Source organism: Ambystoma mexicanum, chromosome 7p (assembly GCF_040938575.1).
Source record: "Ambystoma mexicanum isolate Mex_15411 chromosome 7p, UKY_AmexF1_1, whole genome shotgun sequence".
Lineage (NCBI taxonomy): Eukaryota > Metazoa > Chordata > Amphibia > Caudata > Ambystomatidae > Ambystoma > Ambystoma mexicanum.
This window is the reverse complement of record NC_090939.1, coordinates 295300084-295325482: the sequence shown is the minus strand read 5'-3', so window position 1 is coordinate 295325482 and position 25399 is coordinate 295300084. Positions and strand designations below refer to the sequence as shown.

At 48.9% G+C, this 25399-nt stretch overlaps 1 protein-coding gene across 2 annotated transcripts in view; it reads right to left on the bottom strand.

Moving 5' to 3' along the window:
- Window positions 1–25399, bottom strand: part of CCT8 (chaperonin containing TCP1 subunit 8) — a 403324-nt gene that overhangs the window by 296988 nt on the left and 80937 nt on the right. For both annotated transcript variants that reach the window (XM_069636365.1, XM_069636366.1), the window contains exon 5: window positions 1917–2097. In XM_069636365.1, coding sequence (XP_069492466.1) covers window positions 1917–2097 — 181 coding nt within the window. The remainder of the gene's footprint in view (window positions 1–1916; window positions 2098–25399) is intronic.

Here is a 25399-nt window from a genome sequence, read left to right as displayed (position 1 = left end):
CGGTAGAAAATAGCACAAGTCAGTAGAACACGCCCACTCCCACCAGCCATAACTATAGGGTTGCCACTCTGAACACAAAGTCACATGAGCAGAAAGAAGGGGGATGCTAAGTATCCCTTTAACACGCCACATAAGGTGGGATGTTCTAATCTCATAAATTAAGGTTTTAGGAAGGATACAAAGTATCTCTTTCCTTAGAAACAGTAGTTCCTAGGGAAAATAAAAAGGAGAACCCAAAGGGTTCCCAGCAACACTGCACAGATGTCTTATGGAGCAAAGCAGACTCCATACAAATCAAACAAAACAGAACAAACATTCCCATAGATCAGAGGCCTTCCGCATCCTTGTATCCCAGCATCAAATGTAAAAAAAAAAAAGTAAAAAACAAAATGTTTATATATTTTTTTTTTTAGATTGGAGGAAATGGGAAGGGGCAGCTCACATGGTCAGACTGGGCCATAAAACGGTCTTTGGCAACAATGAAAAAATGGCCAGCAGTTGAAAATGGATATTCAGTGTTTAGTCACAGACTGTTTGAATAGTACCCAAGGGGTTGTTTTTTGTTCAAATGACAAATGGTGATATTTAAAGAATATTTATTCAGCAACAATGGTCAAAACTACTAGCTGCATAGTGAAGTAACTCCTCAAACTGGCCCACATTGGCCAAAAAAGTGGCCCATTTTTACTGCCCTACATTAGTTTTTTGCATTTTGCATTTTTGGTACGGTCATCGCCCATTGCCCTATAGGCCAGTCCAAGCCTGCCAGCTCACCCATAATGGGTGAGGGGGCGTCCACCCACTGGCCACCTCACCCATTATGAAGGAGCAGAGGAGCCAGCCCAGTGAAACACTGAGCACTCCCTCAGCTGCTTTTTCCAGCTGAGGGAGTGCTCCTGGGCTGGCTGGCTGAACTGTCAAAGGGGAAACTCGGTTTGCCTTGACAGTTCATTTCCCCAGCCACACATGATCACTGAGCCATGCAACGCTGGGGGTGTTTTGCTTCACTAGCCTTGCATAGCTCATTGGAAATGCTGGCTGGGGCACTGCATGCATGTATGTGCAAGGGGGCGTTCCTGCGCCTCCTCGCACATTTAGGCAGAGCAACCTGGAGCGGGGCATTTTAGCAACCACGCGAGGTACGTTTATGGCGATTTTATTTTTTATTTAAATGTGTATGCTTGTGCTATGAAACTAGTGGGAGCAGGACGGGCGGCAGCACTGGGATAGTGGTGGGAGTATGATGGGGAGAGCCCAGGGTCTGTACTGGGAGTAGGGTGCAGTGACGGCACGCAAAAGTTCATAGCGATTTCTACATACTGGCCATCTAGCACTTTTGGGGGGGCCCGGCCTGCCCAAACTTTGCTCAGGGGGGGGCCCCAGGCCAAACGAAGTTTGAAGACCACTGCCATAGATGGAGCAGTAAGAATGAATGAAATGAAAGGGTGGGGCCCTCATTCAGGAGAACAGGAAAAAAGTCCAGAATTCCAGCAAAAAGTGCTGAGGGTCTCACCAGGAGAAGGGATTAAGCATAAAACGGACAAATCTCCACAACACTGACTGTTCGCTTTTCTCACAGTTAAAAAAAAAAAAAAAAGGGTGTGGGGTGCTCTAGGACGACAACAGCAGCTTGGCATCCTAGATAAAGCCATAGCTGTGAACTTATCTGGGGAAACCAATTTGAAAAGAAGACGGGGAAATACAAAAATCTCTCACCAGAGGTACATTAGGACTTTCTCAAATGCTCACAACTACACGCCCAATCCAACCCGCCACAAAATACTAAAGAGACAAATGGTTCTCAGGAAAATGTGAATCTTTAACAGGAATGTTCAGAATTCAGAAAAATGAAGGACCATTTGTAGGACGAAAAAATAAAAAAAAAGGTAACTGCAGAAGGTCTAAGAATGACTTACCACATGCCTCAGCAATAAGCTTGGACAGAAAAACTTCATTGCCATACTGTTTGCTCATGACTGAAGTGTTCAACAGAGAGGACACTTCTTCAAGATCACGGAGGTTCTTTGCAGAGCAGCACGTCAGGTCAGGAAGGATTTCTAGGGCTTTCTTGCTTGCCTTTTCATACCCTTCTATGACCTACAAAACACATTTTAAAGTACATTATACTAAATTTAACTCACTTTAGCATTTTCAAATTCTCACACTACAATGGTTATTCATTTAGCCCGCCAGATGTTTTGGACTACATCAATAACAATGTTTACATATTTTCTAAACCATGCAAAGAAAAGAAAAAAATGTGCAGAGCTTCTACCATTGGGAATGAAGTAGTGATGAGGATGACTTGTTAACATATTCCTTTACTTCAACCAAGGGAATATCGAAGAAGTTTTCTGACTTGCTTACATTGCCCCAAACGTTTTACACTACCTTCTAGTGACCTGCAAAGAACTCTTATGCAGGGTAAGACTCCTGCCTTTTATTCCTAGTCTTGTTAAACCTGGTGAATTGTTGAATGCTATTTACCTTGTGGGGCTTTGTTTGAATGCTTTTTTGCTACTGTGTTCATGTTCATGAAAAACTGACTTTGATCCAACTGCATTATTGACTTACTGTGACCCAGCAGGATCGGCAATTAAGTTTTCTGTTCCACCTCGATTTGAAAACATTTTTGAAGGTCTTTACCTTCTCGCTGTGTTAGTTTCTAAAAAAAACACATTTCCCTGGTGGCCTAGCAGCAATTTAGCCCCTGCAGCATGTCGGCGCTCAAGCAAAGGCCGGTTTTTGCTGGTTTGCGCTGAGTTGCGGGGTCACACTCTTAGCATTGATGGACATGGCTGCTTTAGTCATCGGAAGACCAAAGTATCTGCCATTATATAGAAATACTGCCAAATGGGACTAACACCAATGGAGCAGGTACCTTTACCAACTATGGAGCACCCCGTTCAATCCACCCTGGCCGGACCACCTGACAGATTGGGGGTACCTGAGCCTGTTAGGTAAGAATTGATGTAGTCACAATGTGTGAGACTAGACAACACTTATCTGCTTGGTATTAGGTAACCCACCTTTTGGTATAGGTCTGTACTACACAGGTTGGTAGTGTGACTGAGCAGCCAGGCCTATCTCAAGAAGGGGGCAGGGGGGTAAATGTGAGCTGCAGAACTGTAGCAAAGCAATTCGTCAATACAAGTAACCAAGTAACACTTGCACTCAAGGTTATACATTATTTAACATCAAGTTTTAAATAAGGATTTGTTAAAAAGGCAATTCATGTAACAATAATAAATATACTTAAAATACTTTCCAGAATCAGAACAAGTTCGTGGATACTCTTTGGATATGATTCTTTACACACTCCCTACACCCTGCGGTGACTTCATTCAGATGGACAGTAATGGCATTCATATATCGCACTAGTTATACTTTGCAGATTGAGGTTGAAGAAAGGAAAAAGGAAGGAAAAATGCTAAACCAGTTCTCAGTGTTAGGGAGAATTCTCATTTCTGTGTTAATCCCTTCAACCTTAGAGGGATCCCCAGCTCTTTTGCTGGACTTTAGAACTTTAATTTTAACCCTTGAGTGAGCCCTTTTTCTCACTCATGTGTTTTGAGCGGATTTGGATTTTATATTTCATTTGTTTTTGGAGTCTGACAAACTCCATAGGCATCTACATTGTGTATGGTGAGACAGAACATTCAGTGCAGTGTCACAGATACATCAGTTAGATTTCTCTTAAGGTTTAAATACCTTTTCTTGGGTGTACTACAGTTCCCAAGAATAGTAAAGTGAAATTGATTTTACTTACCTTCTCTTTGTAGGTACAGCACACCCGCCCGCCCATGGTAAATAGCACCACCGCAGATCTTGCACACCGATTGGGCTTCCTCCACTCCTTGAGTACAGCACTCTGCTGAGGTGACTCGAGCTTGGGTCGTCCGGCTTCAGGAGCGCCCTCAGGCGACTCCTAGAGCTTTTGGCCAGCTTACAGACGTTGCACTAGTTTATGGATTTCTTGACTCTTGGCACTCTGTTCCAGCAGTAGCAAAGAAGTACAGCCAGTTTGGGAAGGGCTTCCAGCAAAGTTAGTCTCAGGGTTAGTTGGTACCACTAACCCAAGGGAAGAAGTTGTTCCATCTGGAGCTTCTCTTGTCGATCAGCAAAAGGAGTTTCAGCACAGCAGCAAGGCTTCCCCGGTCAGTTCAACGGTCCAGGAGTGTTAGGGAGAATTCTCAAAATTGTGCCAATTCCCTCCACCTTAGAGGCCCCCAGCGACTTTGCTGGATTTTGAGGACTTTATTTTTTCACCTGGAGAGAGTGAGACCCTTTTTCCCCCACTCTCTCGTATGTGTACATTTTACCTCAGTTTCTTTTGGTTATGGAGTCTGACAAATTCCATAGGCATCATCTTTTACCATTGTGTCACACAGCCCCTTCAGTGCAGTGGCACAGGTAGTCTTAGATTTCCCAAGGTTTAAATACCTTCTCTGGGGTAAACTACTTTTTCCCAGAGAAGTAAAGTGAAATTGACTTTACTTAAGGTGTGCTGGGTATTGCAAGTACAATGCTATCTTACAATAGAGTGCGGAAGGAGTTACTTAGTATCCCCCATCTCTAAATGCTCATGTAACATTTAGAGTTACCCTTTCCTCACAGAATGGCTGGTGGCAGTGGTTTTGTTCCCAACTACCAGGGTTTGCATTTACCACGGCTGTTCGCAGCTCCGGTAAAGATAACCGCAGGATCCATCTTTGACAGAGTGGTCCCCAGTCTTGGTTTTTCAACATGTCTTTGTGGAAAGGTCCTTCTAAAGACTCTGCACGCCAAACCAGGTTTGGTCTCCTTGTTCATTTTGCCTTTGGCAGGCTTCAGGAGTAAAACCCGCCTCTGGCTCCAGGGTGTCTGGGGTAGGCAGGAAGTGAGGGAGGTGCCTGAAACACCATGTGTTTAGTCTCATAGGAGACCCAAATGCACTCTGTGGTGATTGGCTGGCTGACTGTTCGGCAAGGACAGCCACCCTGCTGGGTGAGTGACAGCTATGCTGGAATGAATGGGAGAGAACTGAATAAAAGGCAAGACTTTTGGCATGGAAGGCAGAGTCGACCACTGGACGAAGGAACCGAAGAAGAGCTTGAAGAGGACGCCTGCTGCAACTCTTGGACCGTTGGTTTGCCCGGTGAAGCCCTGCTGCAGTGACTACTTGCCAAGTTTGCATCGACAGAGAAGTCCATGCAAGGACGACTTCTCCCTTTGAGTTGGTGGGACCAAATCAAATCCAGAATAAGCCACCTGGACACCCATCTCAGAGCTGATTGAATCTCCTCAGAGTTGCTGCAGAAAACCGAATAGCCAGGGAGAGGGACACCATATTGTGTGCGTTACTTTAAAGGTGGCCTAAAGCTTTTGGAAGATCCTCCAGACTCCCACGAAGCAGGACTGGCCAAGCCTGAGCCCCCTCAGCAGAGTGTGGGACCCCAGAAGCAAGGACAGTCTACCTTGATAGCCAGGAACCGCGCTTGTTGCTATTTGCTGTACCGCAAGGAGCTGAAACGCGAAACAGCCACTGAAAGTGAAGTTTGCCGGTTGTGGGTTTTAACAGTCCCAGTGCATTGCAGGAGTCACCCGACGTCCTCCCTCGTCCCCACATCTGAAGCCCAGAAACAGTGAGATCTGCAGAGCTGCACAGGAACAGAAGTCATCAGCTGCACCTTTTTTTCTTTACCAAGGTACTGTAAAAGAAACTTACCTCTTACTGTAGAAGTGCTTGTAACTTCCACAACTCACAAGTCTAATCAGCTTGTGGCCCTGCATTTGATTATTCTTTTCAAAGACTCCCAAGAACGTGTGCAAAGACTTTTCCATTACTTACCAGAAGTGCTTTATCCTATACAAGACTTTTGCCCATTGACTTTGGCTTATCCTATTGAATTTATTGACTCTTCTAGCGAACTCTATAAAGTATCTGCAATGCTTTGGAATATTTGTGGTCTCTTGTGATCTAATAACCTTTGCCTTTTACCAACGTTTAAAGAGTATTCTGAATGCCAACAAAAAGGTATTATGTCCCCAGCACCCTGGTTAGTGAAGTCACCTGTGGGTGTAGGTTGCGTCTATGGGCCATCCCAAAAGGGCCTTGTCTGATTCAGAAACTCAAAGTGTACAGTATTGAAGTATATTTGTGTGTTACTATTCTATTGCTCCCTTCTGAAGAAGGCTTTATAACTCAATGATAAATTATTAATTGTTTATGCAAGAAACCTGGAGTATAACTTTTTTTATTTAGTTTAGTTAAGAGTTTATTTGAATACCTGTAATTGTGAATCTCTAACTCCACTACAGCTCACATTTCCCCTCTTGAGATTAGCCTGGCTGCTCAACACGCTCCCAAAACTGTGTAGTATAAACTTATACCAAAGGTTGGGTTGCCAATACTTTTAGTCATAGTTGATTGTAGTGTTCCCAGAGGGTACTACAAGGAGGATGCAGCAAGCTTTGTTCACGGTTTCTTCGTCGGGATGTCCTACCCTTTGGTCGACTGTCTTCAGTCCAAGAAACATCGCCTTTTAAGCAGGTTTCTTCCATTAATGCACAGCCTAGCTGTCACTCACAGCAGGATGGCTGTCCTGCAAGGACAGCCAGCCAATCAGGACAGGGTGCATTCAGGTAACCATGTAGACAAAGGAGTTTCGGGCAACTCCCCAACTTCCTGCCCTTCCAGACACTCGAGCCAGAGGTGGGTTTCAGCATTGAAGCCCGCCAAAGACCAAACGCACACAGGGCTCAAACCTGGGCAGGCAGAGTAAAACCCAAGAAAGGCCTCACAAACCGAAAATGGTGAAAAAAGAAAGCCGGGCCATTTTGACACAATGGTCACCCATAGGAAAATTCAACCACTGCCACCAGCCATTTAAAGTAGTGAGGTTACCATAAAAAGGTTACATGAGAATGCAGGTACTACTAGGTAACCCCCCCCTGCCCCCAGCACTCCACCTAAGATGGTGTGTGCTGAACCTACAAACAGAAAAAGGTAAAGTCAATTTACTTTACTATTCTTGGGAAGAGTAGTTCACACAAGAAAAAAGGTATTTAAACCTTATGAGAAATCATAAGGATTACTCTGGCACACTGCACTGAAGGTGCGATGTGTCAGCATACAAAATGTAGATGCCTATGGAGTTTGTCAGACTCCAACAACAGTGGAAACAGATAATCCAAATCAGGTCAAACACACGAGAGAATGAGAAAAAGGCACTCACTCCAGGGTTAAAATTAAAAAGTCCTAAAGTCGAGCAAAAGACTTGGGGGTCTCTACAGTTGAAGGGAATTAGCACAGAAATTGGAATTCTCCCTAACAGAGCCTCAACCCTCTATAACACCAACTGCCTAGTCAGTAGGAAGCAATGCAGGAAACCTGCTTGGACACTCTGGCTCTGAGCTCTACCCCAACAGTGCTGGAGGTCGAACAACCGGATAGGACAGTGGAATCCAGTACTGTCAGTATCTTTTGTTTCAGCACCTGTTGTCCCAGAGTGGATTAAGAGGACACTCCCAAAACATAATGATGCCCCCACCAGCACTCCAATAAAGAATAATTCAGGACATTACCTGGAATTAAAATGCATGCTGTTTAATACAAGGTTCCTCAGTCTATGGACGTAGCTGACTCAGCATGCACAAAATAGACCTCTGTGCAATCACAAACTTGGTTATATGATGCTGCTGGACCTGCCCCGACACTTGCCATATCTAAAGATTTTAATATACCGAGAGCTTGTTAGGACAGTTTTTCTGAATCTTAGTAAAACCATTCAGCTGAGGCAGTAGAAGACTCCCCTCTTAGTATGGAACAAGTTATCTACCTGCAACTGTTCTTCAGCATGGGTCTGGCATGGATTCACATGCCCATGAATATTCCAAGTCGTCAGGCTGGGAATCCTTGGTAAAGAAAAAAATCAGTTTCACTTCTGAACTGTCTCGGGTCATACTGCCCCCAGCCAATGACTGCCCTCTACCTAAGCCCCTGCTCTGGCAGCTATCTTCAGATTTAGTAGCACATAAAGTGGCAGTAGGACCAAGAGAAGAGCCGCAGAGGGGTAGGCGGGAGGGTTCACAAGTGAATCCATGCCAGACCCATGCTGGAGAACAACAGTTGCAGGTAACTAACTTGTTCCTTCTCCAGCATGGGGTCTGGCATGGACTCACATGCTCATGAATATAAGAATACATAGCAGTACACACATGCACAACCACGGGAGGTGGCAAGGTTCAACATTAAGCATCTCTTACCTCCACCAGGCTCACCTTCAAGCGAACAGATCATGCAGCACTGCTTGGCCGACTCTGGACTCCTCGCTGGAATCCCGGTCGACAGTAGAATCTCGTGAAGGTGTGTAGACCTCCACGTGGCAGCCCTGCAGAGGTCCAGCAGGGGCACACCAGACAGGAATGCCGCAGTTGCAGCAATCGCTCTGGTCGAGTGGGCTCTGACAGCCAGGCAACGGTCGGTTGTGATGGAGCCAGAGAACCACCTGGAAATGGAAGCCTTGGAGAGGGCCTTCCCTTGGTTCACAGGGCCAAAGTACAAACAGCTGTGATGTCTTCCGAAAACACTTGTGCAGTCCACGTAGAACTTCAGCACTCTAGCCACATCCAGCGAGTGCAAAGTCCTCTCAGCCGGCGATGCGAAGAAAACAGGTAACACCAAGGGCTCGTTGAGATGGAAGTCCGACGGCACCTTGTGCATGAAGGAGGAGGGTTGAGTCAGTAGCACCACCCTAGTCTCGTGGAATGTCAAGTAAGGTGGTTACCAAGAGAGGGCCTGGATCTCTCCCACTTGTCGTGCAGAGGTGATGGCCACAAGAAACGCTGTCTTCCACGATAAAAACTTAAAACAGTGCCGAAGGCATATGCTTGAACGGGGGACCCATGAGCTTGGTCAGCACCACATTGAGCTCCAACGCCGGGGCCGGAGCCTTCACTGGCGGGAACTAACGGAAAAGTCCTTTAATGAATTCCTTGACCAGGCGGTGTGATCACGACTACTGCCCCAGAGTTCTGGTGTAGCGGGAGATAGCCACCAGATGAACCTTGATGGAAGCATGAGCCAACCCTGCCATGGCCAGTACGGCAGCACCTGCAGAGGCGTAATCTGTAGAGGATTGAGTTTCTGTGCACGGTACCAAACTGCGAACCTCTTCCATTTATGCCTTTAGCATTTCAGTGTAGATGAAGCCCTGGTCTTGGCAAGCACTTCCTTGCAGTCTGCCGGGATATCGTATCCTTCAAACTCTAGTGCTGCAGGAGCCACGCCTGCAAGTTCAGCGACCCTAGGTTGTGGTGCAGAATTGCACCTCCTTCCCTGGCGAGAAGATCTGCACCAGCCTGAAGCTTGACTAGAGGGGACGCCGACATATCAGACGGTTCGGTTACCATATCTGCCTCGGCCACGCCGGTGCGACGAGGATCATCCTGCATCGGGACCATCCAAGTTGACTGATAAGTCGCAGAAGCAACGGGTGGGGTCGGGGAGAGGGGGGGGGGCATAGAGAAACAGGCCCTCCCAGGGAAAGGAGAACATATCCCCCATGCTCCCCAGCTGGGGAAACCTGCTGGTGAATATCCGGCACTTGGTTTTCGACAAACGTATCGATCTGGGGATTGCCCCACCATCGGAATAGAAGAACCACTTGGTCCTGCCGAAGATCCCACTCGTGGCACGAGCGCAGCTCCTTGCTGAGAGTCGGCAACAGTGTTCTTCACTCCTGCCAGATTGAATGGGACAAGGAACATCTCCTGGGCGACGGCCCGTCACCATAGGTCCTGCGCCTCGGAGCGTGCCGGGGATCTGGTGCCCCCTTGATTCCGGATGTAAAACATTGTGGTGGTGTGGTCTGAAGATCCACATCACCTTGCCCTTGAGGGACACTCGGAAAGACTTGAGGGCCCAAAACACTGCCTGTAGGCTCCAGAATGTTGATGTGCAACGACTTCTCCCCCGATAGCCACAGGCCTCTTGCTTTGAGACTTTCGGTGTGTGCTCCCCCAACCTTCCAGGGATGCGTCCGTCATGACAGTCTCCTGATGAAGGGGGGGTCTGGAAATCCACGGCCGCCGATAGATGTGTGCGACACCCCACCACCGAATCGCTCGACGGAAACTCTTGTCGAGGGTGATGTCCTCAAAGCTTCCTGATACCTGGATCAAGCGGGCCTTCGAGGAACTCCTGAAGCAGTCGCATCCGCAGCCTGCACAGGCGAACAAGGTATATGCATGGCGACATCATGCCGAGAAGGGACCTCACCCTTGCGACCTTCAGGGCCAACAGCAGTTGTACCTTGCCCAGGATGGCCGCAATTCTCTCTGCCGGCGGGGCCGCCAGATACGACATCGTATTGAGCCGGGCACCCAGTAACAGCGTGTTTTGCGATGGCTCCAAGCAGGACTAAGCAAAGTTTAGAGAGAACCCCAGTTCCGTGAGTAGCCGGCCGGTCCCCGCCGTGTACTCGACTGCGGTCTCCCTCGACTTCGCTCAGATCAGCCAATCGTCCAGCTAGGGGTAGACGCGATTCCCCTGCAAACGCAGCCGCCCCGCCACTGGCGCCAGACACTGTGAAAACCCTTGGTGCCGACTTCAATCCGAAGGGAAGAGCCTTGAATTGGTAATGCTGCCCTTGGACCACGAAGCGCAGAAACTTGCTGCCCCTTGTGGATGGGAATGTGGAAATCAGCATCCTCCAAATCCAGCGACGACAGGGAGTCCCCTTCCTCCAGCTGACCCAGCACGTGCTGAAGGGTGACCATGCGAAACTTCTGGGACCCGATGTATTTGTTGAGGCAGCGGAAGTCTAGTATGGGTCTCCAACCGCCTGTCTTCTTTCTGACGAGGAAGTACCGGGAGTACACAGAGCCCGGAGCCTTTTTGGGACTAGTTCTATTGCGCCCTTCCTCAGCATGGCACGTACTTCCAGAAGAAGCTAAGTGACATGGTTTCCTTCCAAGCCACGGGTAGAATGCGTGGGCACTTTTTTTGAAATTCCAGGGTGTGCCCGTGTGCCAGGGCATCCACCACCCAAAGGTCAGTGGAGATGGACTTCCACACGCTGACGAAGATCGCCAGCCTCCCACCGGGATGCGCAGGTGGGGGCCCAACATCACGGCCGTTTCAGTTCTGCTTGCGGGCTTTGGCGACGACCACCTCTGGACTTGCGGCGGCCCATGTAGGCTTCCTGAGTCGGAGACCGCGACGGTTGACGACCGAAACCTTTGGAGGACCCCTGGAACTTTCCTCTGGAGGTCCGAAAAGAAGGCAGTCGCTGCTGGAGCGTGCCCAAGGCACGAGATGTCTCGGTATCCGCCTTGATGGCCTGAAGAGACTCGCCCACAGTCTTGCCGAATAAGTTCTCCCTGTCGAAGGGCATGTCCAACACCCTCGACTGTATGTCCTGGCGGAAGCTAGTGGCCCTCAACCCCCCCCCTGCCGCCGAAGGCAAACCCTGTTGCCCATCTGACGTAATTCTGTGTCGGCGATGTCCGTGGCCACTGTGATGGCATGTTCTGATGCCGCCTCGCCTTCTTGCAGGATCTCTAGCGCTTCCGCTCCCTTGTTGTCGGGGAGGAAGTCCAGGAGGGGAGCGATCTAGAACCACAGCTCCCTGTCATAATGGGCCACGATGGCCAAGGCATTGGCTGCCTTGATAGTCGTCGCCGGCATGACCCGTCGCTTTATGGCATCCAGCTTCTTTCCCTAGCCGTCCGGGGGTGGGGGAAAGAGGACATCGATGCTGAAGATCCAGAAGACTTCGCCGCCAAGACCAAGTCCTGGGACGGTTGGGATCTGAGGCACTTGGTGCAGAGTTTGGTACTCTGTACTACTTCTCGTACTGGTCCCTCTTCGCCGAGGAAGGGTTCTTAAGGCACAGCCCCTCGTCCCAAATGTCATCCAATAGAGGGGTTGAAAGCACAGTCTTCCTCTTGGCCTCCGGGTGCTGGTACAGGAAGCCTTCCTTCTCCTTAGGGGCTAGTTGAAACATTTCCGAGGCCCTAGAGATCATGGCATGAAACGAGCCAATCTCGTCGGGCGGCAAGGCTCTGGCCACAGGAGGTCCACTCAGTTGTCCGTACCCGTGCAAGTCAATGCCTTATCTGGTTCTGTACTGTCCCTCAGAGGGGATGGCAAGGATGTGGGGGATGGAGTCTCCTTTTGACAGGGGGGGGGGGGGGTCCACAGGGTCTCCCGGTAGCGACAGGGGCATCCTTGTCCTCATCTCTGAGCACAAGGTGTGCACTGCCTGTAGGATGTCTGCCGACACGTCCGCTAGCGGTGGTAGCAGTTGCTGTGGTGGCTGCGGCTCCTCGCCACCCTGCTGCTCCTAGTCGGTTCCCTCGCTGCTCTCCACATCCGCCTTGCTGGGGTACTTCCCATAGGACCTGGCCTCGAACTGCTTATCCAGTACGGCCTTTAGACCAGAAAGCTCCTAGTAGATGTCCGAGCCCTGCAGGACTACCGCTCCCCCCCCCCCTCTTCTGCTCGACCAGCAGGGATAATCTAGGGGAGATCGGCATCGGCTTCACCAGTGTCTTCTCAATGGGTAGAAAAGACTATTCCCTCTGAGCAGGCAGGGGAAACTCTCGTCTTAGGGGCCGCCTCTTGCGAATCCGCATCAGCGGCCTTTGCTAGGGACGCCACCACTCCTTCAATTTACAAGGGAAAATTTTGCCTGGTGGTCCTGGGCCTTCACGCCCTTGAGGCATTCCCCGTGGGTGGGGAGGGGGGGGGTGGCGTCAGCACCCCGCTCCCCCTTGGCTTTCACCGTCGGCTGAGACTTCTCCAGAAGTTTACCCGGATGGTCCTACTTCCTCTTCGCCGTCCTGGAGCGTTGGCTCATGGTTGAGGGTTCCGGAGATGCCGTTCCCGACCTGGCCGCTGAGGAGCCTGCCCCAACAGCGCTCCCAGTGCCTGCAGTGCTTTTCCTTATGTTGGGCCCCCGTCGCCAGAGCGGCCTCAAAGGTCTTAGAAGACCGCTCAGATTTACTCTTGCTGGGCGAGGCTTGCTGCCCCGGGATCTTAGTCTGGAGCCACTCGGAGAGCTGCTTGCGACGGTCATTCATGGTGCAAGGCACCATATCATTGCAGAACGCACAGGTCTCCTCCACGTGTGTTTGGTGGGAATGTAGGCAGTAAAGGCACAGGGAGTGCCCATCGTCCAGGAAAAGGTTCCGTAGTCCACATCCAGGGTAGATCCTGAACCGAGGCGTCAATCCTCCATCTTCAGCCATGTCCACGTGTAGTAGCCCTCAAAGAATCTTCCAGAATCCTCTGAGAAGGGGTCTCTATGATAAATCGCCCTTGAGGGGCGTAGAAAGTTCCGAAAAACAGATCCCCGTTAGTTGGATGATGGAGCCCCAGCCTGACGGAGAATATTCATGAGCATGTGAATCCATGCCAGACCCCATGCTGGAGAAGTAAGAACTTCTGTAACTGTTCACTCAGAGTTGCAGTTACCAATTAACTCTTTCACAAGTAAGTACTTTTCAACACTTGTTCAAGAATACTTTACTTATCCAATCCTTCCCTACTAGTTCACTCAGAGGCAGAAGAGGGACCCTAGTGGTCTAGGAGCCAGCTGTAGGCAGGATGAGATAGGGTTCTGCTGCAGCAAAAGTCAGAGTTCCTCTGGAAGACTGTTCAAACAAGTAGTTCACTTTAAAGTTAGGACCCAGGGGCTTCTGAGAAGATACCAGCCATGTGCCTGGGTGTACTGGCTGAGAGGACTCCCAATCAGAGTAAACACCCCAAAACTTTACAGAAATCACACAGGCTTAAGGTAAGTAAATACCCCAGCCAACACAGTAACTCAGCACAGAAGAAGTGTTGCAGCAGGAAGACATCCGGATATGCAGCCAAGAAACTGGTCGATTGATTCCTTTGTGTGGAAGGGAATTTGGAGCAGGGATCAACGGAGAAGGCTCCAGGCAAGAGTTTCATTGCAGCTGCATTTGGTTCTGGTACCCTTTTCAGGAGCCAGAAGAAGACCATCTCACTGGTCGGATTCTCGTCATTTGCAAGATCGAGCACTCTCTCGGACTTGATTCGTGTGACCAAAGTTTCAGCTCGATTCGTAATTCAGAAGTCACTGCATTGCACAATGGCTCGAGGTTCCAGGGTATTGCAGCCCTGCAAGGTCGCAGCACGACATGGGATGTGTCAAAATGCATGTCTTCTTGAGTCTAGTGGATATCACCAAGCTCTGGTTGCTGGAAATCGATACGCCTCCATTTCTTCGTCTTCCTCTTCGGTTCCAGCTCCAGTGGTCGACTTATCAGTAGCTTCCAGGTTCTGTGCATTACCAAGGCTAAATTAACAGCCTGCTAGTAATAAAGACTAAAAGTCATGAAAGTAAAACTGCTGCCACCAGCCATTCATGTAAAACTCAATTCTAACAAAATGTTACCAGGTAAGTAAGCAAGGGGATACACTGTATCCCCCAGCACTCCGCATAAGGTGGGGTATGCCAACTCACTATATAAAATGTATAAGGGGATGAAAATCACTTTTTACTACTTGGGAACTGTAGTTCACTCAAGTACATGAAAGAAATGAACAAGGGAGCCCATAGGGAGCAACCCAGCCTAAGCCCAAAAGTTGTAGGAACCTATAACTTCAATTTTACTCTTTTTATGGGTGACATTTTTATGTCTCTCCATAGTGTACAAGACTAGGCGAGAGGGGGAAAAAGATTCTGCTTTACCTAGGGACAAGCAGAAAAATAGTTACCTAGTTAAAGCAAAATGATCTGGGGTTGATACGGGTCAGGAAGATTTATCACTGATAGGAAAATCTTACCCAACAAGCATAAACAAGTCAGGGAAGCTAGCAATGAACTGCAACGACACAAAGGAAAAAGAAACTTGAGTTATCACAAAGGGTTTGACACTTGTCGGGCAATGAGGAGTCTTGCCATTTCCATGGAGACGTCAATAGATTGCACAAAGAGGACGTTGACATGAGACGTGCAATGGCATTGTGCAAAGGGGTGTGAGCGTCTAGTGATGTCAGTGTTAGGCAGAAACCTGTGCAGTTCCCTCTGGGACCACTGCAAAAGATTTAAGACTACAGGTGTTTGGCAGTAAACCCACTTGGTAGCAGTCTGTACCACCCAGATTTACCTGGTAGCTGTGGCTGAGCAGTCAGACTTCCCTCAAGAAGAGGGAGGCAGTATATAGAGCATACATAATAGGTACAGAGGCACAGTAGTACAAGCAAACACTGACCAGAGCTAGGTGTAAAAGTATATGACAATGCATTACTTACCGTAAAAGCATTTCTGATGGTTGTATCTGCTTAGATTCACATGCTGTGCATAGGTCCGACATCCAGTGGTCACTGCGGAGTATTGCATTTTGTTTTTCGTAGTCGGAAAGGGGACGTCGACAAGGCGTGTCTGTAACACTATCCCTATAGTGACGTGCGTTGTACCCATAATCCCTCACGCGTCGAGGTCCCTCTGTTTGTATTTTTCTGCCCTGAGGGAGCCTTCTAGACGTGAGTGAGTACAGAAAAGAGAGAGATATAGAAAAGGATGTCCATGTTCCTTCCATCCGAGCGGGGAGGAAGGGTGGGCGCATGTGAATCTAAGCAGATACAACCATCAGAAATGCTTTTATGGTAAGTAATGCATTGTCTTCTGATGTTTGTTAATCTGCTTAGAATCACATGCTGTGCATAGACTAGCGAGCAGTACCCGGAGTTGGAGGTGGGTTGTGAGAAGGAACAGTAGAGAAAAGATGTCTTAATACTGCTTGTCCCACCTGGGAATCAGATCTAGAGTGGGCATCTAGACAGTGTTTTGTAAAGGTGTGTACAGAACTCCAGGTTGCCGCTTTGCAGATGGACTCAAGGGGAACATTTGCAATGAATGCTATGGATGCCCCAGTGCCTCCAGTAGTGTGCTCTTGGCTTGAAGGGTAGTTCTCTGTTAGCAAGAGTGTAACAGAGAGTGATGCATTGTACAATCCATCTAGATATAGTGGATTTTGAAACTGCATCTCCTTCTCTTCCTGCTGCCACCGAGACAAAGAACTGATTAGTCTTTCTCAGTGGACTAGTTCTTTCCATGTAAAACATGACAGCTCTGCGCACTTCAAGTGTATGCAGGCTTTTTTTCTCCTAGATTTGAAGGATTTTGAAAGAACGTTGGTAGTTCTATAGACTGGTTGACATGGAATTTGGAGATGAATTTCGGTGCGAACCTTGTGTGTGCGTAGAACCACTTTATCCTTGTGAACTGTTACAAAGGGGTCTAAAACCGAAAGGGCCTGTAGTTTACTTACTCTCCTAATGGAGGTAATAGCTATTAGGAAAGCAGTCTTAAGAGTGAGATCTTTAAGAGTTGCCTTGTGCATGGGTTCAAAGGGTGACCCCATGAGCCTGGTGAGTACCACATTTAGATCCCAGCCGGGAGCTGGGTTTGCTATTGGAGGGTGTATTCTCTTTACCCCTTCCATGAAGGCTTTGATTACTGGGATCTTCCACCACGATACTTTGAGTTGTGAAGTGGTGTAAGCAGAAAGCGCTGCCAGGTGTACTTTAATAGAATTGAATACTAGACCCAGTAAATGGGTCAGGTACAGAATAATTTGTGTGGGAGAGCAGTCAACGGGGTTGATACTCTTCCCTCTACACCAGATGACAAATCTTTTCCATTTGCTAGAATAGCAGTGACGAGTGTTAGGCTTTCTGGCCTCTGAGGATGTCCATGCACCTATGTGGAAGTTGTAAATGTCCAAATTCTATGACCTCAGTAGCCAGGCTGCTAAGTTCATGGTCTGAGTGCATGGGTGCAGTGTCCTGCCCCTGTCTTGTGACAACATGTTGTACGGGCAGGGCAGTTTCACTGGAGGAGATAGAGACATCTCCAACAAGTGAGCGAACCATGGCTGTCGGGCCCACATAGGGGCCACCAGTATCATGGCAACTTGTTCCTGGTGCATCTTGTGCACTATCTTGTTGAGAAGGGGAGTCGGGGGGGGGGGGTGGGAAGCATAAACAAATTTCCCTGACCATGGAATCGATAGACCGTTCCCCTTGGACTGGTTCTGGGGGTACCTGGAGGCGTAATCTTGGCATTGAGAGTTTTCCAGAGTTGCGAACAGGTCTATTTCTGGGAAACCCCACTGTGTGAAGACGTCGAAGACGATGTCTTCTTGTAACCGCCATTCGTACTCTACGGGCAGGGGGAAGTCTCTGCTGAGTTCATCTGCTAGCAGATTGAGTTCCCCTGGTACATGTTGTGATAGTAGGAACATGTGTTTGAGAGCCCACTTCCAGATGTTCTGGGATAGCTTGGACAGTCCTGGAGAGTGAGTGCCCCCTTGCTTGTTGAGGTAGTACATGGCTGTGGTGCTGTCTGTGAGGACCATCACTGTCTTTCCTTGTAGGTGTTCCTGAAAGGCTTTCAGTGCTTTGAACACCGCTAGTAGTTCCAGCAGGTTTATATGCTTGGATGCTAAGCTCCGAGTCCACGCTCCGTGAGCAGTCTGATGGGATAGGTGAGCCCCCCCCATCCTGTAAGGGATGCGTCTGTGGTTAGAGTGGCTTCCACTGCGGGTGTGGCAAAAGTTTTCCCTAATAACAGGTTTTCTTTTGTCCACCACCGTAGCGAGAGAACCAAGGCCTGCGAGACCACCACTAGATCGTCCTATTGTCCGCTGGCCTGACACCACTGGCTGTTGAGCCACTCTTGCATTGGGCGCATGCGCAGGCGTGCGTGAGGTACCAAATAAATACATGACGCCATCATTCCTAGCAAGCGCATTGCTTTGCGTACCGTCACCTCTCGACCTGCCACATAATGGGGGATCTGAAACAGCATGTTTTGGACCCTCTCGTTGGAGGGGAAGACGAGGCCGTCCTTTGTTCGAATTAGAGCCCCTAGGAATTGTTTGATTTGGCTGGGGTCTAAGCTGGACTTGTTTTCGTTGATGGAGAAGCCCAGTTGGAACAAAAGGTCTACAGTCTTTTGGGTATTGGAGAAGCATGTTTCGTAAGAATCCCCTGTTATGAGCCAGTCGTCGAGGTAAGGGTATACCGGGATGGATAACCTGCGCAGGTGGGCCGCTGCCACTGCCAGTACTTTCGTGAATACCCTTGGTGCAGATGCTATCCCGAAGGGTAGTACTCTGAACTGGTAGTGTTTGTTCTCTATCTTGAACCTGAGGTATTTTCTGTGCGCTGGCAACATTAAAATATGAAAGTATGCATCTTTCATGTCCAGTGTTGTCATGTAATCCCCCTGTGATAACAGTGGGATTACTTCCTGCAAGGTCACCATACGAAACTTTTGGGGTTTGACAAACTTGTTCGCTGGGCGCAGATCTAATACAGGGCGCATAGTTAAGTCCTTTTTGGGTACAAGGAAGTACACTGAATAAATACCTTCTGTTACCTGAGATAGGGGGACAGCCTCTTAGCTTCTTTTTTCAGTAGCTCTTCTACTTCTTGTAGAAGAATGGTGAGGTGTTCCGCTGTCATGCGTCGGTTCCGTGGGGGTCTGTACTTCGGGGAACCGTTGAATGCGATGCAGTATCCGTGGGCTATGGTGGATAATACCCAGCGGTCTGACGATATTCCCTCCCATGCTGAAAGGAACAATGTTAGCCGGCCCCCGACCGGTGATGCATGGGAGGGGACCCGAATCTTCGGGTCATTTGTTGGTATTGGGCGTGGAACCTTTGGGGCTGGAGCCGCAACCTCTTCCCCTGCCACGGCGTTGGCCTCTTTGACTGAACTGGGTGTTGTTACCCTGGTTAGAGGGCCAGTTGGTAACAGAGTAAAATTGCTGTTGGTTTTGCTGCTGGCGTTGGCCACGAAAGGAGCGTCTATTGCCATAGCCGCGTCTGTTAGGGGGCCTAGAAATTTGGTCAAGAGTTTTGATGGTATCAAACTCTTTCTTCGCATGTTCTAGGGCCTCATCAACTGCTTTCCCAAACAATTGTTTCTCTTCAATGGGCTTATTTATCAGGGAAGCCTGGGTTTCCGGCTTAAATCCCGAATTGCGCAGCCAGACATGGCGTTTGAGAAGTGTTCCCTGAACCAGGGAATGGCCAGCCGTCTCTGCGGCATCTAAGGAGTTCTTTACGATGCCCTAGTTTACAAGAGTTCCCTTTGAGATTGTAGCTAACAGGCGTGAACGCAGGGGTTCTGGTGCGTCCTCTGCTTCGCTGCGCAGCTTGCTCCACTGTGCATCTGCGTAGCTAGCTAGTAGGGAATTGTTATTTTCAATCCTAGTTGAAAAGGCGGCGGACGTCGTGATTCTCTTCCCAAGTGCGTAGAGCTTTTTGCCCTCTTTGTCAGGTGGTGCCTCACTAGTGGATAGTGGTACCCCTGCTCTTTTCCTTGTATTAGTAACTACGAGGGAGTCCGGAATAGAATGGCCTCTGATGTACAACGGGTCAGAGGGCGAAGGGCTGAAGAGCTTTTCTATCCGAGGGTTGACCCCTCTGAATAAGGCAGGATTGGAAAGGGACGGAGTTATTCTTCTCTTTATAGAAGCCAGGAGCGGAATAGACTGACTAACAGGGGCTTTTTCTTTAATAACTTTCTCTACAAAGTCTGTCAGGAAGAGTCTCCCCTGTGTCTATTTCAAAATGCGCTGCTGCCTTGCGCAATAGCGCATTAAGTGAAGGTTGGTCATCTATGGGAGAGGTGTTTCCAATAGGTGAATCCTTGGGAGGATAAGGGTGAAAGACATCAGGGTCTGAGTGCACTGATGGGGATTGCCAAGGCTGCACTGATGGGGATTGCCAGGGCTGCGAGGTAGCTGTATCTTCTTCGAAAGCTCCTGCACTTGTGTAAGGATCTTCTTCAAACCCCTCCTCCTCATGTTCTTCCTCTCCACCCAAACACTCATCTTCCTGGAGGTATTGCTCCTCTTCAGTGAGGTCATATACGTCTGTAGAAGGGGGAATCAGCCTAGGAATTTTGACCCTAGGGTCATCCTGGGGCCCTTCTCTTAGTCTTTTGGGTGTGGGTGGGTTTTGGTTTCCCAAAAACCTTTCCATTTTCTCCATACAAGAATGGAGTCTTTCAAGGGTCTCATGGGGGACCCCTGAATAGTCTAGAGGGGGGAAATCAGTGTTTTCACCTTCAAAACGCTTAGAACGCTCCAACAACGAAGAAAGGTTTCCGTCGCCATCTGAAAAGCCCTCCGGTAGTTCCAAAGTGCCCTTAGATGAAAGGGGCAGTTCCTGGCTACTCATGCTTTTTCGGCGTTTCCATAGCTTTTTGTGCGGTATTCGACGTTTGTTTCGTCGTCCGCTTACGTGTGTCTTCGGAAACAATTCTCGCCAGGCTCTCGACAACAAGGTTGTCAGTAGAGGACTCTGGTGTCGACGTTGCCTGCGTTACGCGTTGTTCCTCGACAGCCGCTCTATGGAGCGTTACGTCGGATGATTTTGGGGTAGCGCCCGTGTTTGATGAAAGCCCAATCGCTGGTCGCGACTGCGTTTGCGGGTGGGGCTTGAGACCCTTACGGTCTGAGGTAGACGCCGGAGTGCCCTGCGTCCCCTTCGGCGCTGATGGATCCTTCGTCTTCGACGAAGAAGAGCCGTGGGTTGTGTGCTTAGGCCTATGGGGTCTGTGTGTGTCCCTGTCGCCGGGGTGTTCATCCCCATGAGCAGGGCGCGAGCCGAGCCCCTCGGGGCCGGGGACGGACATAGAGGAGCGCGAGCGCTCCTTCTGGGGGTTAATGACTTCCGTAACGGACGTCGAGTTATCACCCTCCTCGTCACTTTCTGTAACAGCGGCGGCGGGTGAGGAAACTGACTTCGACATAGCGTAGTACGCCCACCTTTTAACTTTGCGTTCTTTAAGAGTTCTTGGTTTCAAGAGCTTACAGGCCGCGCAGCTGTCCTCCTTATGATCGAGGGGCAAGCAACGATTACAGAGCTTGTGTTTGTCCTTCCAAGTGTATTTGCCCCTACAGCATGGGCAAAACTTAAAAGGCGTCCTCTCCATAGCTGAGGCAATAATAACTGGTGATAACAACCCCAAGGGAAAGATAGGGGAGAAAGAAAGACATTCTCAAAGAGAAGATAAAAGTTTGAACCCCCACTCTCCCTACTGTATGTTGGCCGGCGAGGCCAGGCCACGTGTTCGGCAGCGCCGAAGGATCTCCTCCGTCTCTTCCCCTCTGTCGAAAACTTGCTCGGCGGAGAAACAGCTTCACAGCTAACATCGAGGGGAGGGATCTTTAACAATATAATAAGTATAATTAAGGACCGAGGTCCGATAGTAAGTATTTGCAATGTCTCTCTAGGAGCTCCGCGTAAGGCGACCAGAAGCTGGGTGGAAAAAAACAATCTGAGGGACCTCGACGCGTGAGGGTTTATGGGTACAGCGCACGTCACTATAGGGATAGTGTTACAGACACGCCTTGTCGACGTCCCCTTTTCGACTACGAAAAACAAAATGCAATACTCCGCAGTGACCACTGGATGTCGGACCTATGCACAGCATGTGATTCTAAGCAGATTAACAAACATCAGAAAATTATTTATTTAAAGACACACTCATAAATTACACTAGCACAGAAAAAGTAAGTAAGCCAAAACACAGTCACTATTACTTACATGTACATCCCTAGTTATTTGTTGGACAAGTCTAAGTTAACACCACTTATTTCCAAACAGAGGTGAGCGCTTAACGTTAAATGGCACTCCAACAAGTTAGTTAAAAAGGGAGGGAAAAGGCAGAAGTAATGAAAACAGCAAGGTAAAACACTTTTCAGAGATTCACAGTAAGTTTAGAAAGGCAGTCTATTGTGGAGCAAGGAAGTTCGGTTGCCAGGCCCACTCTAGGGAGAGCCAGGCGAAAATATGTCCAAGATCACACAATGTCACAAGTCTTTACAGGTGAGTAGAAAAGGTTTTACTAAGTTTAGAAAAGTTTAGTTAGGGTGTCCCAGGCTTACCCAGGTTCGAGAGCAGAGGGCTAAATCTACCCCGTACAATCGGTGGCAAGGGAAGCCGGGCGAACACGGTACCTTTAAAATGGAAAGGATCCTCCAGCGGTGGCAGTTCCTGGTAGTGGGTGCAAGTCGTGGCGTCGTCCAGAGGAAGAGAAGATCTCGACGTGGAGGAAAGCTGAAGGTCGTTGCACTACCAGGGAAGAAACCAGCCGTGGAGTTTTTCCGGTTAAAAGGATGCGACCCCTCTTTCGCGGTTGAGGTAAAAAGTGGTATCCCGGTTGCCGGGGTGCTTGGCACAGGCAAGGTGGCCACGAGATGCTTCAGGGCGGCGAAAAGAAGGCAGAAACTGGTTGTCCCCACCAGTCAAGGGAAGAAGACTCTCCAGGCGGGAGATCTCCTCTGTCGTTGGGAAAAGTGGTGAGACGGTTCCGCAGGGCTCCACCGGTGGCGTCGTGTTGGCAGGTCGGCTCGGCTTCTCCCTCTTCGGCTTCTTAGGTCCTGTGGCGACTTCCGAAGAACCAGTCCCAAAAACCCTGCTTTTATGCAGCAAACCCCCATTCATACAGCCTAGCTGTCACTCAAACATGCTAAGTGGTGAGCGGGGCGGCTCACCACTTGGGCCAATCACACCAGAGTGCGAAATGAGTTGGCAAGGCAACTCAGTCCAGGGTGACCACAAAAGTGATGGGTGGAAGGTTTCGAATGAATCTAAACCACTGGCAATTGCTCTGGGCCAACCTTCCACACCACCGTTTTTTAGCCCGTCTGCGCCATTGCAAAAGGGGACCAGCCATGTGCAAATCAGTCAGCAGCTGCCGCCACCGAAGGTAGCAGCCCAGCCCGAACTCAGTCCAGGGTGCCTAAACCCCCTCCCACACCCCCTGTGGTACCCAGACAGAATGGCACCACTTTGGAGGGCTTCTGTGCAGAAGCCCGCCAAAAGTGGAACAAAGGCTCGACTCGGGTTCAGGGTTACTGAAGTGAACCTAGACGCCATTTTGGCGGCGAGTTCTGGCAAAAAATCCCAACCGGTGAATTTATATTAAATAAATAAACCGGCGGTATCTTTAACATTGCACCAAAAAGTGGTGCATTAAAATCAATGGGAAATCCCATTGGGAAATATTCCGGTGGAATATTTCCGTGGTATCCACTGCCACCAGCCAGAACTCGGCGAGGGGGGACGGGACAGTACCCCCTCGACAACAGACCCAGGGGCAATCTAATTGCCCCTACCAGTACTTCCACAGTATGATGGTTTGTACTGGTTAAGTTCCTAAGTTAAGACTAGTAAAGTCAATGGTGACTTTACAGACCCAGGGAGACAGTAGTCGGTCCCAGGGTGTGGAGTCTATGTTTGGGGGTCTCTATGACACCCCTGTGTTACTGCACTGAGGGTGCTGTGTAACACATTCAAAAACCAATGATAGCCTATGGGGAAAAAAATACCCTTAGCCCATAAGCACATAGCAAGTCACAGAAACACTCAAGTCACGTCCGAGAGTGAGGGTAAAAGAGTCTCACTCTTGCGGCTCAGTCTGTGGGTGGTCCCTGTACACTTGCGCTCAACCTTGAAAGGGGCTCTACCCTTCATAACCTCTACTCCTAAATGTGTGTAGTATTTGTTCTGTATAGATCGGGTTCCGCTATTGTCTATGCACACCCTAAAGGTTGCAGCCTTATCGATCCCTCTCCCTCCAAGACTTTCTAGTGATCCGATACAAGTAGGCTGATAATCTGTTTATTTCTGCTCAGTCAATGGGCTTGCAACTCTTATTCTTGATTCCCATTCTGGTTTTACACCACCTATTCCTACTGATCTTACTTTGCCTCTTCTGTCTCCACTCTCCTCTCTCCTGGTCTTACTCCCTCTCACACCTCTCCTTTTCTTTAGTCTTCCTTTTACCCCTTCACTCACACAAACATTAAATATTACTACTTTCTCAATCCCAACACCCTACCTTCGATCATTTCAAAAACACCAGTACTCTCCTCCAAAGTTTTCCCCACCTGCTGCACACTCCTCTAGTCTCTTTGTCCTCCTACACTTCCTCCGACGCAACCAAACACCGACCCCCGAGGACTGACTCCATAGGGTTATATATGACCCCTACCCATTTAGGAAGTTTTTCAAGCTCCCATTGGCTACTCTGGTCAGGTCTCTCCATGAGCCAATATCTGCCTTGTCTACACCACACTCCTATCCCTCCCTCCCCCGTCCCCTTGTGGGCTGATATCTTCCCTAGGAGTCTTCAGAATGGTCTTTTAGCCCACTCTTTTCAGCCTCCATTTTTCTCCAGCCAGAGATGTGACCACTGGAGTGGTTTGTTCTCTGTTACTCTCTTCCACCAAGTAAGACAATGACCAGACTTGTGGGGGGAGCGTTTCCTGGTCTCCACTACTGCGATGCAGCACCCTGCTGGCTCCAGCTCCACTTCCACTGTTGCTCTGTAGCACGTCTGGGGACCCTCTGGCATGCCTCAGATTGCCCCATCCCACCAAAGGCAAGGGTCTACACCATTAAAACTTTTCTGGGTCTATCCATTGATGAACAGCCTCTGGCTGAAGCATAGATTCAGCAAGTTACTCTGGGGTAAATGTGGACTGGGTCCAGATGATATAATGGCATGTATAACGCGCATGTACACAAGTGTTTGTGTGCAGACAGAGCTTGACCCGTCATCTGGTCACAGACAGACCGTCACTTTGCCTGCGAAAGCTGGAGCTTTCCAAGGAAAACAGTTTACCATACATGGAAAATCCAGACACTTCAGGGCAGGAAGAAGGTCAAACTATAAGATAGCCAAAGGGCAGGTGAAAATCTCATGGCACAGCTATTTTTAGATTGTATGGTACTCTAATTGGCATGAAGCTGTAAAATGGAAAAGGGCACAAGACTTAAACACCATACACATCGCTGTCTGCCCCTTACTGGACACATCATGCAAGTAACCCCAAATTACCAAAACAAAGTTAGAGCCACATCTCTGCCACACTTCACTGAAGGAGTAGTGTGTAGATGAAAACAAACAGGGAACTTTACTATGAAAAACAATTCTCCTGCCCGATAGCCATAGGGACTGATCAGTACCCCCAAAACAGATGAGCTTAGCAAGGTACATAGAGCAAAAAAGGCTTTACTTACCTACAATAGTCAATGGTTTCAATACAATAGCAATAGGTAGCATGTCTATTGAGGAGAAAGCAGCAAAAAGAAGAATCTTTCCAAACAAAGTCTTGGCCAGATCACAGAACTTGTAAGAAAGAATATCCTCAACTGGGCACCCCATTGCGGGCACAAGTGTTGTAGCATTTATGCTCCCATGTCCATAAGCCAGCAGAATAAAACTAAGAGCAAGTGGAAGACATAGTTGCATGTTTTGCTACAGCCCACTAACCCCACCCACCACAATATTTAAAGCGCAGAGGATTGAGAAAGGAATCCAATAGGCGAGGACTGGTCAACCACTGCC